At 40.6% G+C, this 13,898-nt stretch overlaps 2 protein-coding genes across 4 annotated transcripts in view; one reads left to right on the top strand and one right to left on the bottom strand.

Annotated features, from left to right (window-relative positions):
* KAT2B (lysine acetyltransferase 2B) overlaps nt 1-4,052 on the top strand; it is a 39,961-nt gene extending 35,909 nt beyond the window's left edge. For both annotated transcript variants that reach the window (XM_032108281.1, XM_032108292.1), the window contains one exon: nt 2,039-4,052. In XM_032108281.1, coding sequence (XP_031964172.1) covers nt 2,039-2,232 — 194 coding nt within the window. In that variant the 3' untranslated portion in view covers nt 2,233-4,052. The remainder of the gene's footprint in view (nt 1-2,038) is intronic.
* Nucleotides 4,053-5,781: 1,729 nt separating this feature from the next.
* Nucleotides 5,782-10,818, bottom strand: SGO1 (shugoshin 1). Of its 2 annotated transcripts, XM_032108305.1 has the most exons (9): nt 10,534-10,818; nt 10,006-10,148; nt 9,726-9,922; nt 9,207-9,311; nt 8,675-8,739; nt 8,375-8,514; nt 6,950-7,786; nt 6,596-6,770; nt 5,782-6,349 (listed from the first exon to the last, which is right to left on the bottom strand). In XM_032108305.1, the coding sequence occupies exons 2-9, from the start codon at nt 10,139-10,141 to the stop codon at nt 6,208-6,210; spliced, it is 1,797 nt and encodes a 598-aa protein (XP_031964196.1). In that variant the 5' UTR covers nt 10,142-10,148; nt 10,534-10,818; the 3' UTR covers nt 5,782-6,207. The 2 variants fall into 2 exon arrangements, with proteins under 2 accessions (XP_031964196.1, XP_031964206.1); XM_032108315.1 differs by lacking the exon at nt 9,207-9,311.
* Nucleotides 10,819-13,898: the final 3,080 nt, after the last annotated feature.

Below are 13,898 nucleotides of genomic sequence, written 5' to 3'. Positions count from 1 at the left end.
TTTATCATTCCCAAGTAGCAGATGTACATATACTTTATAAACTAATCACTGCCTTCCTGTGTCCCTGGCATAAATGTATTTTCTACCAGTGAAGAAAAAGAATGTTAATCCCCTTCTGTGTCAGAGTTTTCTCTATTTGCTTTTTTGAGCAGATCTAGCTGACTGTTTAATCTGAACAGTGGTTACAAAGAATTTACCTGAGTTGGCAAACCCGAAGTAGGAATGCTGTCTGTCCTTTCCTTGTTCAGATGCATTACACTAGAGGTGAGGGCAGCAGTTTACTGTGAGGATTAAACTGAGGTCTTTGGTTTAGTTTTGTTTTGTTTTTTTCAGCTAAGGAACCCAGCATGACTAAACTGCCCTGATTTGTGTTTAACTTCAGATTTCTTTCTGCTCTTCCTGCCAGCATGCTGATGCTGTAAAAAGTTGCTCAGACAAGATATAACAGTTGCCTTTATGTTTGTGTACAGACTAAATTGTAGTTTTTGAGAGGTATGGCTGTAAATTTTTTTACTACCTCCTTAGGTCAGTTCTCATGTATAAATGCTTTTTTACCCCTGTTTTAAGTGCTCTTCAGGTGCTCTTTTAAGCAATACTCTTTGGGTTTTTTTTTCCCTTTTTATCTGCCATTCAAAAGCTGTATGGCTGAGTGACAGATGGAACCAAACTTTCACTGCACTTAGAGGAGAATAGCTTAACTCTCCAGCCAGGCAGCATTTCCTTTAGGGTGAGCTGAACAGCCTTCTCAGCTGGGTGCTATAATTAGTCTATGGATATCTACTTTAGATATAGGTACCTGAATTTCAGACTTAATGAGAGCTGAATGAGCATTTACTTTTGCACAGTATTGTGCAAAATTAGGGAGTGGCAAGTTCTGTATCATTGGAAAAGGTATTTGAGAGCATCCATCAAACTTTCTTTAAATAATCCCATCTTGTCAAGTTGACAGGGTTTTCCTCTCTTTTAATAAATTCAAATCTCCCTTAAAAAAAAACCAAAGCCAGCCCCCAAAAACAGTACCAAAACAAAAATACAACCATATTTTTAAACCTGAAGTTAAAAAGTTTAATTCCTTTGCATTGGAGGTCTTTGGTCTCTGTTGTCCTTGCAAATACTCATGGACATTAAGTCTTCTTCATTACAGCTACTTCTGTTACAGTTTCACAAACGTGCTGCTGATGCCTGGCTCAAGCATTGCTAAAAAAATAGTTGTTGGAGCATCTGAGGTGAGAAAAGCCAAGGCATCCAGCACACCTCCCACTACTTCTATTCCTGTACTCACTCCTAGAACACTTGTAATGTAGACAGAATTTTTAAACGCCTGATGAGAATTACTGGGAAAGTGACTATGTGGAGAGCACTGAGATGATTAGCATATTTTATGTTGACTGATTTTAGTATAAAGGAGAACAGTTCTTAAAGAATATTCTGTAAGTAAATGTTTTGCATGATGCTCTGAAAGCAGGGGACATCAGTTCTCACATGATTCTTAAAAAGGATATACAACTATAAACTCTGAAGAGGTAATAAAAATATATGCAGAGTGTAGAAAAAATTGAATCTTTTTTTCAAAGCTGCAAATCCTGCCTGTGGTATAGACCAGTGTATCTTCTCTGCTGTGTTTGCACAGCAGTAAGGATTTTAGGTTAACCTATATGTTTTGTGATGTTTGAATTCTTTGCCTATATACCCGTAAGGCCTCCTCCAGCAGAGCTGAGAACAGGTTGTTTCAGGACAGTCAGAAGAGCATTAGAGACATCTACTACCTGCAGAAAACTCAGAGCTCTAAGTATGAGAACAGAAAAAAAAAAGCTTTAATGTTTTAAAGAATTAAAAATAAACTCTACATGAATTCATCCTTACAGTGAAATATTACTTAGTTCCAGCAGGTCAGTTGGACCATGCCTTAGATGAAAGCAATTTCCATTCCAAATCCTACCTTTGCCAGTTCATGTTAAATGGCAAATCAGTCTGAAGGGATATTGCACACAAAAAGTATTTGAATCAAACGCTGTTAATCTATTTTTCTTCTGTGCAGATCTCAAAACAATGAGCGAGCGACTCAAGAACAGGTACTACGTGTCTAAGAAATTATTCATGGCAGACTTGCAGCGAGTCTTTACAAACTGCAGAGAGTACAACCCCCCCGAGAGTGAATACTACAAATGTGCCAATATACTGGAGAAATTCTTCTACACAAAAATTAAAGAAGCTGGATTAATTGACAAGTGACACTGTCTTTTTTACAACCAAATAGCGTGCCTATGTTATGGACAGGGAAAGTCGTTCTATATCCGAGTTGTGGGACTTTCAAGAAACTTCTGTTTAATACTTAGCACTTTTTAAAACCCTTTTAGTTTTGCAAACATGTATTATACTGAAGTTACAAAAATTATTTTATTAAAATGCTTTATAATGTATTTAATTACGGAAAATTTCTTTTGTGTGCCGATTACCTTATGTTCCTAATAAGTTTATCAGCTACAGCCTCAGAAACCCCACAAACATGGGGGAAGTTGCACATGTTTGGGAAGATGAAGAAAATTCCCAGACAACAAATGTTATAGCTTACCTAATGCAGTACCTATTTGATAAAGTTTTATTATTTTTTCCAGTAAAAAAGAAAATCGTAAGGGAAAACAACAGGTGTGGGGGGGTTCTGAAACACTTGTTTCTTTGTAGAATCTTTTTATAAGATATTATTTTTTAAAAGAAACACTCAGCTGGTTGAGAAGCTGTGAGAGAAGAGCAGTCAGTTCTGAAAAAGGACTGCCTGCCTGTAATCATTGATAGATGCAAGTTTTTCTATTCATTTTCAGTTTTGATAAATATTTTACCTGCAAATTGTAATCTCATAACCACTCTTTAAAAAAAAGAAAAAGAAAAAAAATCTGGCTAGATGCGTAAGGTCATAGTGACTTGGCTTATGCAGGACATAAGTACCCAAAATAACTTTAGAGACTATTTCGCATCTACTCGACAATTTTAATTGGCTTAGTAGAGTTAAGGTTTTGATGCACTTCATGATCCACCCTAGTTACTACTCTTCACTGCTAAATTCTTTAGATTGTTCAGCAGAAATAAGACTATTGTACACAAAAGAAGACAACATAGGACAGCTTCAAGCTTAGATACTTGGCTCTGTGGTAAACTGGATTTTCTACTAAGCTTTATTGTAAATGCTTATTAACTGTGATTATTTAGACCCAGGAACATATTAACATTTTACAGCTCTTATTATATCTTCAAAAAGAACACACACACTCATATATATATATATATATATATATATAAAATATATATATATATTTTGCTGCTTACACTACATTTGAGAGGTACACCTAAATCCTTAATGGAGATCAGTACAGGCCAAAAAGCTGTCCCTTGACATTTTCTAATTAGAGTTTGTAACTGTAAATTATAACTACTTTTGTGAAAAACAGATTAAACTTTCATTCTTGGTGTTTTATATTTACAGACGTTACACTGGTAAAATTCAAGTTATGGGACTGAGAAAAGCAATCCTGTGCTGAGTCAAAGAATCTATTCCTGCAAAATGCCTGTGCAATGTTAGATCACAGATCAATTCAGCAAGATGTCAGGAACTATCTAGAAGTAGTAAATGTGCTACCCAAGGTATTCAAAATGTTAATGCTGGACTTGCCATCGTGTTTTGTATGAATTTAATCTGACCTGCATTGGGATCTATAACAAAGGTACAGTGAGTACTTTTTCTTTAATAGCCAGAACAGGATGCTATAAACCTGTTTTGTAGATTGGGCCTACAGATGCACCTGTTAAGCTTGGTAACCTGTGAATTTTTCTTATTTTCAGAGTAGATTTTCTTATCGTCTTTCAATCAGATTGTCTCTTCTATATTGAAACGTGTTTTCTAATTTAAGAATTGATATTTTCATAGATACTGTGCAATAAAGTTATGGTAGGATATGTGGTTTTGCAAATGCTTTAACAGCTGATGAACCTTACATTTGTCAAATTAATATATTGTACTGGTACAGAATAGTTTTAAATTATATATGTACAAAACCCTACTTATTTTGGTCTCTTTTTTTCATTACTTAGTACTTATGATACAAACATACATACTGAAGCAATTTCACAACCAAGCACATTGAAGCTACAGGAGTGCTGTCAGTGCCTCTTCCAGGTCGGATAGAAAATATGTGAAATGGCCTTTGAGTTCACCAAGAGGACGATGGGCTGAGCTGTGACCAGTCCAAGTAGCATTCCCAGCTTTATGGTAACTGGGATACAGTGCTGTTACTCCCACCTCCTCAACAGTTCCTTGACTTAGCTGTTCCAAAGTTTTGGGGTTTTCACCTCAAAGCATGCTTATGCTATTTGCTGGTATTTGCCTTCAGGAGTCCTTTACTCACAATACGTAATATATATAGCAGCAAACTACAGTCCAGGTTGAGCTTGCACCATCACCATAATGGTACTGAGATGGTCACATAAACAAAGCCTGCACCTGTCCAATATGTGACAGATAATTATAGATCGAGGAAGAGATTTTTTTTTTTTCCCCCATCCCCTCAGATTTGGTCCTGTGAAAGTGTTCTGTTCAAAGGGTAGCAACAGTGGCCAAGAGTTGTTTTACTGAACACTTCTAGAGAAAGCATTTGAGATCAGGAAGGACTGATTTCTTCCTTACACAGTTCCCTCACTTCAATTCTTCAAGCTTGCTCAATCCAATAAGAAAAAAAACCCACCCAGACCCACCACACCTGCCATGGGCTGCTTTGCAATCACCCTGTTCCTTTCTCTGTCCCTGATAAGACAGCTGTTGCAGATTTGCTTCATGAAAGCACCTGAGATTCACAGAATACCCTCGAGGATCTTTAAGTGCACCTCTTGAGTGAATGGCCTATACAGGGATTGAACCCACAAGGTAGGCATTATTAGCACTAGGCTGTAACCAACTCAACCACTCTGCTCAAGTTCCTCTAGTACTAGAATTCCAGACTGAGATGGTGAGGCCTTGTGGCTAGAATTTTAGGATACAAAGGTAAAGTTAAGTTTCCGTTCAAACATTCGAAGGCTGTATTGTGAACAACTATCAAACACTCAGTAGCTGCAGCTAGTGTTATTGTTAAGAGTCATGCAAGAAGTTACAAGTAAAAGAGTAATTAACATTTTTATTACAGAAAGGGAGAGATCTTGCACCTATTGAAGTGGGACAGGCAATCTTGCAAAACAAATGAAGAGTGTGTAGTTTTTGTACTTTCCCATTAGTTATTTGGAATGTAGCTTTCATTTGGGTAGTTATTGTACCCTTTAATACTTAAGTGTGTCTTAGGCAAAGTAAAAGTAGTTTGAATGGTGGACAGCTGATAATGCAATTGTTCTCATAGATAGCACAAGCTCCAATGTGGCAGCTCTTCCCCTGGGAAAGGCACTGTGCAAAGCAGGGACAAAATTATTATAAACTGTTATGAATGTCCTGCAACAGTTGGGACTAATAGTTTACATTCCACCCACGTGGAGCCTTCTTCACCAACCTTCACGAGAAATTTGCTTTGTTTCCATCTGGTTGATTCTAACTTGCACTCAGTGCAGGACCGACTAAGCCTAAACTGCTGCTTTTGAGAGCTGCAGCTACAGAATCAAATTACAGCTGGTAAACTGCTTCTGAACACTGCTTATGCCACCACACAAGATGGGGACAGAGTATACAGGCTTCTGTAATGCCCAGTGCTGATATTAGTGCCCTTGGAGTAACTATGGAAACTGCCACAGGAACACCAACCCACTCAGAGCTGTTTCCAAACACTAAGATGTTTATTGTAAGATTCAACATGAAACTACAACCATCACATAAACAAGATCTGTACAAACACAGATCTGTATAAACACAGATCTGTATTAAAAATACTTCCTGCCCAAAACATCTTAAGTGCCTAAGGTTCACCCATGAAATGACATTCACCATCTTATCCATCACAGATTTCTCATATACTGCCAGATCCATTCAAAAGAAGCTTGAATAGAATCACTTCAGTTATAAAAGTAATCAATCTGTATCATTAAAAACATGTCACTAGAAAAAATCCAGGCCCCCTTCATCTGATATCCTTAATATGAGATACACAGCTATTTACATATTTATATAACATATTGTGCAACAAAATATTCCATCCAGAAAATTACTTTCTTCATGGTACAAGCATGGTTTTGCAGAAAATCTCAAAGACAACTAACCAATTTCTCGTTGTATTTTTTTGTAGAATCTTTCTTAAGAGAATGTCGTTTAGCGTCTTTTTTCAGCTTGAAAATTGGAGAGCACAGAAAGCTTGTATCCGTAAATGGATCTCCTCTCCTGAGTTTCCTGTTTGGGAAAAAAAAAAAAAAAAAAAGGCAAAACTGAGGTTTTTTTCCCGACATCACTTAAAACAGTAACTTTTAGCTACTGAGTTCCATTCCACATGAACTAGGCTGTGTTACTAACTCCAGACTTTTTTGAATGAGCTCTTTTGTTAAGGTCTTGTTTTCAAGATCTAAATAGGCCTCTCAAGTCCTCTGTTGGATGGAATATCATGAACTTTGTATCAAACTGGAAAGTAAAGAAACCTACCCTACAATACTTGGTTCTTTGTAGTTCACAGTAACAGTACAGCTTCGCCGATTGCGTTTTGGAGTCTGAGGTTCTTCACCGTCAGGGACAGCTGCTGCATCCCCAGTGCTGGGGGGCACTGCAGCTGTATTGGTAACATCACAGAGATGCCCACGAGATGGCTCAGAAGGCTGCCCTGTGAAGAAATTAGGCACAGGTCCAGTCATTCAGGTAAGCAAGCTTAAAAGAAAATCTAACCATTCTTAAAACATTAGTTTTAGTTGCTAAAACCCTAAAATAAAAAGGCCTAAACCTCTTAAGCAATGTTATCTTTCAAGGAAACAAAAACAATTACAGAACACTTTCTGCACTTACTAGTAGACTTATCATTTGATTTGTTGTTTTCAGTCTCTTCTTCATGACAGTGTTTCTGCTCACGCTGTGCCAAACATCTTTTAGACCTTGGCCTTGCATGGATTGGTGATGTAGGGTTCTTGTCCACTGAACTTCGCCTTTTCTTCTTGTAAGGCTCATAGAGGCTGTCATCAGAGTCCTCTGCAGTACTGCTTGACTCAGTGGTATTGGTTTCATCTGAGTCTTCTTCGTCCTCCACTTCAGTATCACTGCTGTTCACCTTGTTTTGTCGGAAAGGTGTAAGATGGACACTCTCTTCCAAATGGAAGTCATAAGCATCACTGCTGCCACTCAAGAAATTCAGCTTTTCTTTAGAAGCCTCTTTACCTTGTTTTCCTGGTCTTTGTTGGGAAGTAAGCGGCCGTTGCGGTTTTCCTTTCTGGCGCTTTTCTTTTCTTTGAGGGTTTTCTCTGCTTTTACACTCCAGTTGTTTAAGATCAGAATTACGTTTTAATTTGAACTGTGTAGTTCCAGAATTTTTCTGGCTCAACACGAGCCCTGAATCGACCTTGCTTTCATTCAAGTCACGCATAGCTGCATTTATGTTTTCTGCAGCACACTCCTCTAGACTTTCCTCAAGCCTAATTTCATTCTGTTCAGAAAGTTCTTTTACTGAATCAGGTGCTTCTAAATGGTCCAAGACACCAGTACAAATTATATCAAGGTTCCTCATCTTTGAAAAGTGACGTCTGGTGGACACACCTTTCGGTAATGCTCTACCAAATCCAAACTTTACACTTGAAGAAATGTTTTCCAGTTCTGACTCTGTGTTGTTCAGATGAAAATCAGATGGCTGTCCTTGTGATTGAAGAAAAAATGTCATATTAAAGCCAAACGGAAACACCATGTTAAGGTTTTGTGCAAAAATTCTGAACCTGTCAAAAATTCAGACTATTCTTTGGGTTTTCTCCAGATTTTTATAAACTAGGATTTGGCAACTGAGATAAGCTCTGTTTAATGCAGGTTCCAGGCAGAAAGCAGTTAGGTATATAACATTAGTATTTTCCTATAAACTGTTCCTTTTGGAAAGGTTATTTACAGGTCATTTATTTTCCTGGGTATTTCGCTTTGTTAACAATTTTTTATTGATTTCATAAAATGCTAATGCCTGTCTAAAGGTAATTTTACTTGGTTGAACAGTTCAGTAGATAATGAAACTGGACTGCAGGTATAGAGAAGATAAAGCAGCTTCAAATTCCTCCCCATTTTGCTGGGCATTTTCATTCAAACATTTTACCAGTGGACAGCATTAGTATTCCCCCCTTATGCAAATAAGCAGAAAATTACTTGTCAGTTCCTTCAAAAGCAGCAGTTATTTAAACTTGTACTCACACATTTTTTTCCTAATCCAAAATAGAGCAGTATCTGATACTTTGATTTAGTTACCTTCGCTTGGAATTATTTTGGTAAAGGAAATGTCACTGTCAGATTCCACACAGATCTTTGACAAAGAATTTCTGTCACCACCAGCTTCCATCCCACTTGGAGGTACAGGATTGTCTTCAAGAACACACTTTAGAGGTCCTCTAGAGAAAATACCAAAGGTAGTATTTACTGAACAGCAATAAAATTTATGACAAGGAACAGTTTCATTACATTGGGTTTCTTCCCTTTTTCCAGTCAGAAAATTAAACTTCCTGTAACAGAATTTCCAAACATAAGCAGGCATTAATCAATGATACTTACATTGAATGTGTTGGTCCTGTGACACTGCAACTGCTTCCAGGACCTGAAGAAAGCACTCTTTGATTCTGTCAAAAAATAAATCTTACTGTGATTAAATGGGTGAAACAAGCTTGCACCATCTACAAATTTTAGACAACAGCCAAGTTACCCAAGGAAGGACCAAAGAGGCCCTTGACTCTGTCTGTCTTGCTAGCACCAAGTGCTGTGGCTGTTACCCAGCCACCTTCTCAGCCTCTGCACATCAGCACATTCATCACCAGCCCAATCCTAGAGCAAGTGGACAGGGGAAGGAACTGTGCACAAAACCCCAGAAAATCAGGGTGCCCCAACCACCTCCTAGCAGAGCCTCAGTCCTACTTACAGCCTACTGACACAGCCCCACAGTGTGCACACCATGGCATACTGGGAATTGTGGGAGTAGTCCTTCCACTAAATTAAGGCTCAGATCTAAAAATCTGTGTGCATCTATGGTGGAAGGAGTGAGGGCAATCAGTAACAGAAGTCCTGCTCCTCAAGAGGAAGAGGTACCTACCACATCTATGGAACACAAATTCTTTGCTGGGCCAAGGAGAGTGACTGAGTCCAGTAAATTCTGAGAGACTTTGGAAATTATCTCATTCAAGGCTGATAGTCGATTCTGATGGACAATGGAAGGACAGTAACACTGTTACTATCATACTCCAGTACCAACTACAAATTTATCAGCATTATGATAACTAAAATCTGAAGAAACCTGTCAGCTGCCCTCACCTGTGAGAAAACCCCTATGAAATTCACAGAAGATAGACTTTAATATTTTTTAAATTAAGATTTTAGGTTTACTCTTTCATATTTTAAGTAAATAAAAAAGACTAGTGAGAAAAAAAGTAGTTCATTACCAGGCGTCATGGTATCCAAACCAGCATACCAAGTTAGGTTAAAAAACCCCTGTTGTATGTACTGAATTAATGTTTTATGAAACACATCAAAACATATAAAGATATCAATCAGTGGATTGGTGCAGATTCTAATTTTCAGCTTCACCAGCTCATAAAGTTATTATTAAAAATACCTCCACAAGTCCTTGTTCTCGCTGGAACCTATGATTTCTTTGCAAGTCAAACATCTGAATCTTCAAAATGTGATAATCTTTCCTTAGTTGAAGAATGGTAGCTTCAGCTTCCCTCAGTTTGAGCTTTTGTTCTTGCAAGGACAGAGCCAGATCTCTGTTGTTTGCTTGAATGATCTTGATTTTGTTGGAGTCGTTGGCTGCAAGAGAACAGTGAGTGTTTCAACTGGGTTTCAAAACAAAACAAATAAATTATAAATCCTAAGATATTTAAGCATCTTACTTGCTCTTTTGGCCTTTACGGTGGAGAACTGGATAGTTTTACCCAGCCTTGACCATTTCTGAGTTCTTTTCTCTCTCATACGTTGTTTGATGTCACTCAGACTGTCTTTAAAGGACTTCCTCGAGTATTCCGCCATCTTCTACCTTTAAAAGTAGAAGAGGTGAAGAACCCATGAAGCTGGGGTTGCACCACGCTCCTCCAACGCCAAAAGAAAAGGCACAGGGACACACGAGTAAAGCTCGTGGCAGTTTTAGGCGGAGATACACACACGGCAAAGACCCGCAACCCGGAAAAGACCCGCAGCTCTGGCCCTTCTCACCCCATTTGCTGCAGCGTGCCCGCTCTCCCGGCCGCGCGTTGTCTGAACTGCAGAACGCTCGGCGCCCGCGGCGGGCCCGGGGAGGGCTTAAAGCACCGGCACCGGAGCCAAGGCCTGGGGAGGGGTCTCCCGAGGCGCCGGCAGCCGGCCCCCTGCTCCTCTAACGCTGCAGGCACAGCGTCCCAGCACCCCACACCGACCGGCCGTACCTCCTCGGAAGGGCGAGTGCAGAGCCGGGCACCTCCTACCGACCGGCCGCGGCCGCCCGAGTCCCCGGCGGCGGCGGGAGGGCCCGCAAGGGTCCAGGCGCAGCGGCAGCAGCGGCCCGGAGTTTTCCTGTTCCCGCAGCTCGTTCCTCCCCCTCTCCGCACGTCCGGCTCCTTGTCTCCCCGCGGCCCGGCTGCGCTCCGCTCTGCGCTCGGGTCCCGCTCCGGCCGCGCCCGGGGAAGCGCAGGAGCGACCGCTCGGCCCCGCGGGGCGGCACCACCCGCGCCCGCCGCCACGCGCCGTTCAAACCCCGCCGCCGCCGCCTCCCATTGGTGCGTCCCGGCGCCGCGTCACGGCGCGAGCGCCGCGCGCATCCGCCCCTGGCCCCGCCCACCCCCGGCACCGCCTCAGCAGCCGCGGGGCAGCGGCGGGGGCGGAGCGAGCGAGTGCGGGTAAATGGCGGTGCCGGGAGATGGAAATCTGTCATCTGCGGTGCTTTAGTTCAGTGGCCGCTTCTTGCAGCAGCAGCAGCAGCAGCAGCAGCAGCAGCAGCAGCAGCAGCAGCAGGATGAGTCTTTCGCACTCTAGAGTTGCGCTGCGAGGGTTGCCCGCAGCCAGGCCGTGAAGTGTAGGACAAACGTAAAAGGAAAGCGAATGTCTTTACAAACAATTTGATGGGTGAAGGTATGGGTGTTCACGTCTTTGAAATGGGTCTTAATGTCTCTGTTAACTCTGGCCAGCAGGTTTGTTGCAGAGCCCTGACAGCTTGGCTGCTGAAACAAGTGGGTCTACACAGTCCCGAGCTTCTGAACTTTGGGGTAGAACGACAGGTTCAAGGGGGGATATGGGGTAGGCAGTCCGGGAAGGCTGTACCTTCCTAGTACCTCAGCCACTGGGGAAAGGAAGACGGCAACATGCGGCCCGGAGTTCAGGATAAAAGGAGGCTGCGCCCTCCAAAACCTCGAGAGAGAATACCCTGCAGGCGTGTGGCCCAGTGGACTCTATCCCTTTATAAGAATAAAGTTGCAGGATTCCTCTGTCTCCTCTTTGGACATAAACCTCTGGCGTTTGTGGATTTTCCCGACAAGCGTCAGGGAGCTGTATCTTCTATGTGCTCATATGCATCTTGGCTGTGGCGTGCTGAACGTTGATTAAACACTGAGAGAAATGGGAGAGAAAAAATCAGCTAAACGATGTCTTACTAACAGAATAAATGGTATTCTCGATTGTGTTAAGTCAGCATTTCCTAGCTGCTACACTTTTTTTTTTTTCTTACAGCTATTCCCAATTTCCTGGTTTTATTCATTACAGCTTGGATGTGGTGTGGCAATCTGATTTCAAACTTGAAAAATTCTCGTGGATCATGACAGAAACCATGATATGCATGCATTTGTCCTTTCCTACTCCTTGCAAGATCATGTAATTTTTGTTTGTCCAGTTCAGCATTGCTGGCCTCATCTATGTATTTTTTACAGTAGTATAAATAAATGTTTAGCTTACTGTCCTACTTCATCAATAGATATCGTTAAAGTTGGTGTTGCATTCCTGTTAGCAAATAAGTTGTCCTGCAAACCCAGCCCTTGATGCAGTCTGACAATCCCCTTTGGAGACATGAGATGATGTAAAAAAACCCATATTTTCTTTAGGATTCAACATGAAAGATTATGAGCAATATACACACATTAGACCCACTTACTTACTAGTAACACACAAAACCACAGCAACCCACAATCTTAGTTTCTCTTTACATGTTTTTTGCTTTTTTCCTGTCTGCTTGCTTTGCCTAAGTAACCTCTACCAACCCACCCTTCCAGCCCCAAACAACTCCCCCAAAACAAAACAAAATCTCACAGGCTTGGGGGAAAAAGAAAATAAAGATTTTAAAAAACCCAACCAAGCAACCAAAAAAACCCAAAACCACCCCAACTCCCCCCTCCCCAAAGCAGCAGAAAAATATATGTGTACTGGACATTAAAAGTCACATAGTCTGTAGAAATACTGATTTTCTGGTACGATTAATTTCCCATCCCCTTCCCACAGGCCTCTCACTGTTTTAAAGGCAATAATTGGGCACGCTCCTCCACTCAGCTGCAGCCAAGTGTCACCTGGAGCCTTGCAAATCTCTCTGTCTCTAAACATAGATGAAACTATCTAGTTGAACTCCGCTCCTAGGGGCTTGGGGGGTTGTTTTTCAGCTTTTTTTTTTTTCAGCTAAGCACAGCTATTCTAACCCAAAGCAATGCCTTTCCCTACAAACTTTGTCTTGTTTAAAGGCAGCAGGTGTTTTGCATTTGGCCAAGTAGCAATTGATAGTTCCCAGCAATGCTGGTAAGGTCTTTTATCCATTAGTCATTTATTAGCTTGACACAAATGCACTGATTGTGATTAAATGAACCCTGTTTTGATTAAAAAATAATACTTTCCTCGTTACTATCTAAGTGCTACTCTTAATTAAATTTTGGTTTTGGTCTTGAGTATACCTATATCAAGATTAAAAATCCTCTCTTCGCCTTTTTGTGTTCTATTGTTTCCATCAATTTTGTTACACCTCTTTCAGAAACACTTTGGAATCTTTCTGCAGATTATTTTTGATTTCCTGGATTTGAATTTCTATATCCTGATAATCACATTTTCACTGTTACTGAGGTGTGCTCATTTGTGCATTAGTCTCATCTCTAGACAGTTGTGTTTCTATTAGATTATTTGCAGGTTACATCCACTGTATAATTTTATTTATTTATAGCGGAGTATTCCAAGTAGTGAATTTTTCTAGCCCAACTGAATCTTTGCTGTAAGCAATTTCACAATTTCCTCTATAAAGATTGATGCTGTCATTGATGCCAGAGTTGCTGTGGATTATTAGTTTATTTCTAGCGGGTGTACTCATGTGGCAAAACAGCTGCTACTGCAACTGGAATTGCAGTATGAAAAGATTTGCTCTCATCTTAGATTTATTGTCTTGCATTACAAGGCAAGAGTTGCTTGATATAATGACAGCATATTACAGGAATCAGAGCTGTGATTCTGGGAGCATTCTCGATACTTCTTATCAGAATTCACCTCTGAGTGTCGTGTTACATGGTGAGGTCCAATACATTCTGTTAGGGCTCAAAGTCAGGACGCTGTTGATTTTTCCAACTAAGCAAACAATCAGATATAAGATATCCAATGCAATTTTAATTAGTTACTTCTATTGCTACCAACACCAAACTCTTCAAATAAATGGAACTTTTAACTTTTTGAGTGGATGCCTATGAGAGGCATTGATAATCTGGTACTTGATGGAAAATATTTTTAAAACTACTGGTTTCAATAACAGGATGGAGTGTATGTCTCTATAAGAACAGACATTTAGACTTGCTGAATC

The sequence above is a fragment of the Corvus moneduloides genome, chromosome 1 (assembly GCF_009650955.1).
Source record: "Corvus moneduloides isolate bCorMon1 chromosome 1, bCorMon1.pri, whole genome shotgun sequence".
Classification (NCBI taxonomy): domain Eukaryota; kingdom Metazoa; phylum Chordata; class Aves; order Passeriformes; family Corvidae; genus Corvus; species Corvus moneduloides.
Note: the sequence above shows the minus strand (reverse complement) of the source record. Positions and strands in the feature narration are given on the sequence as shown.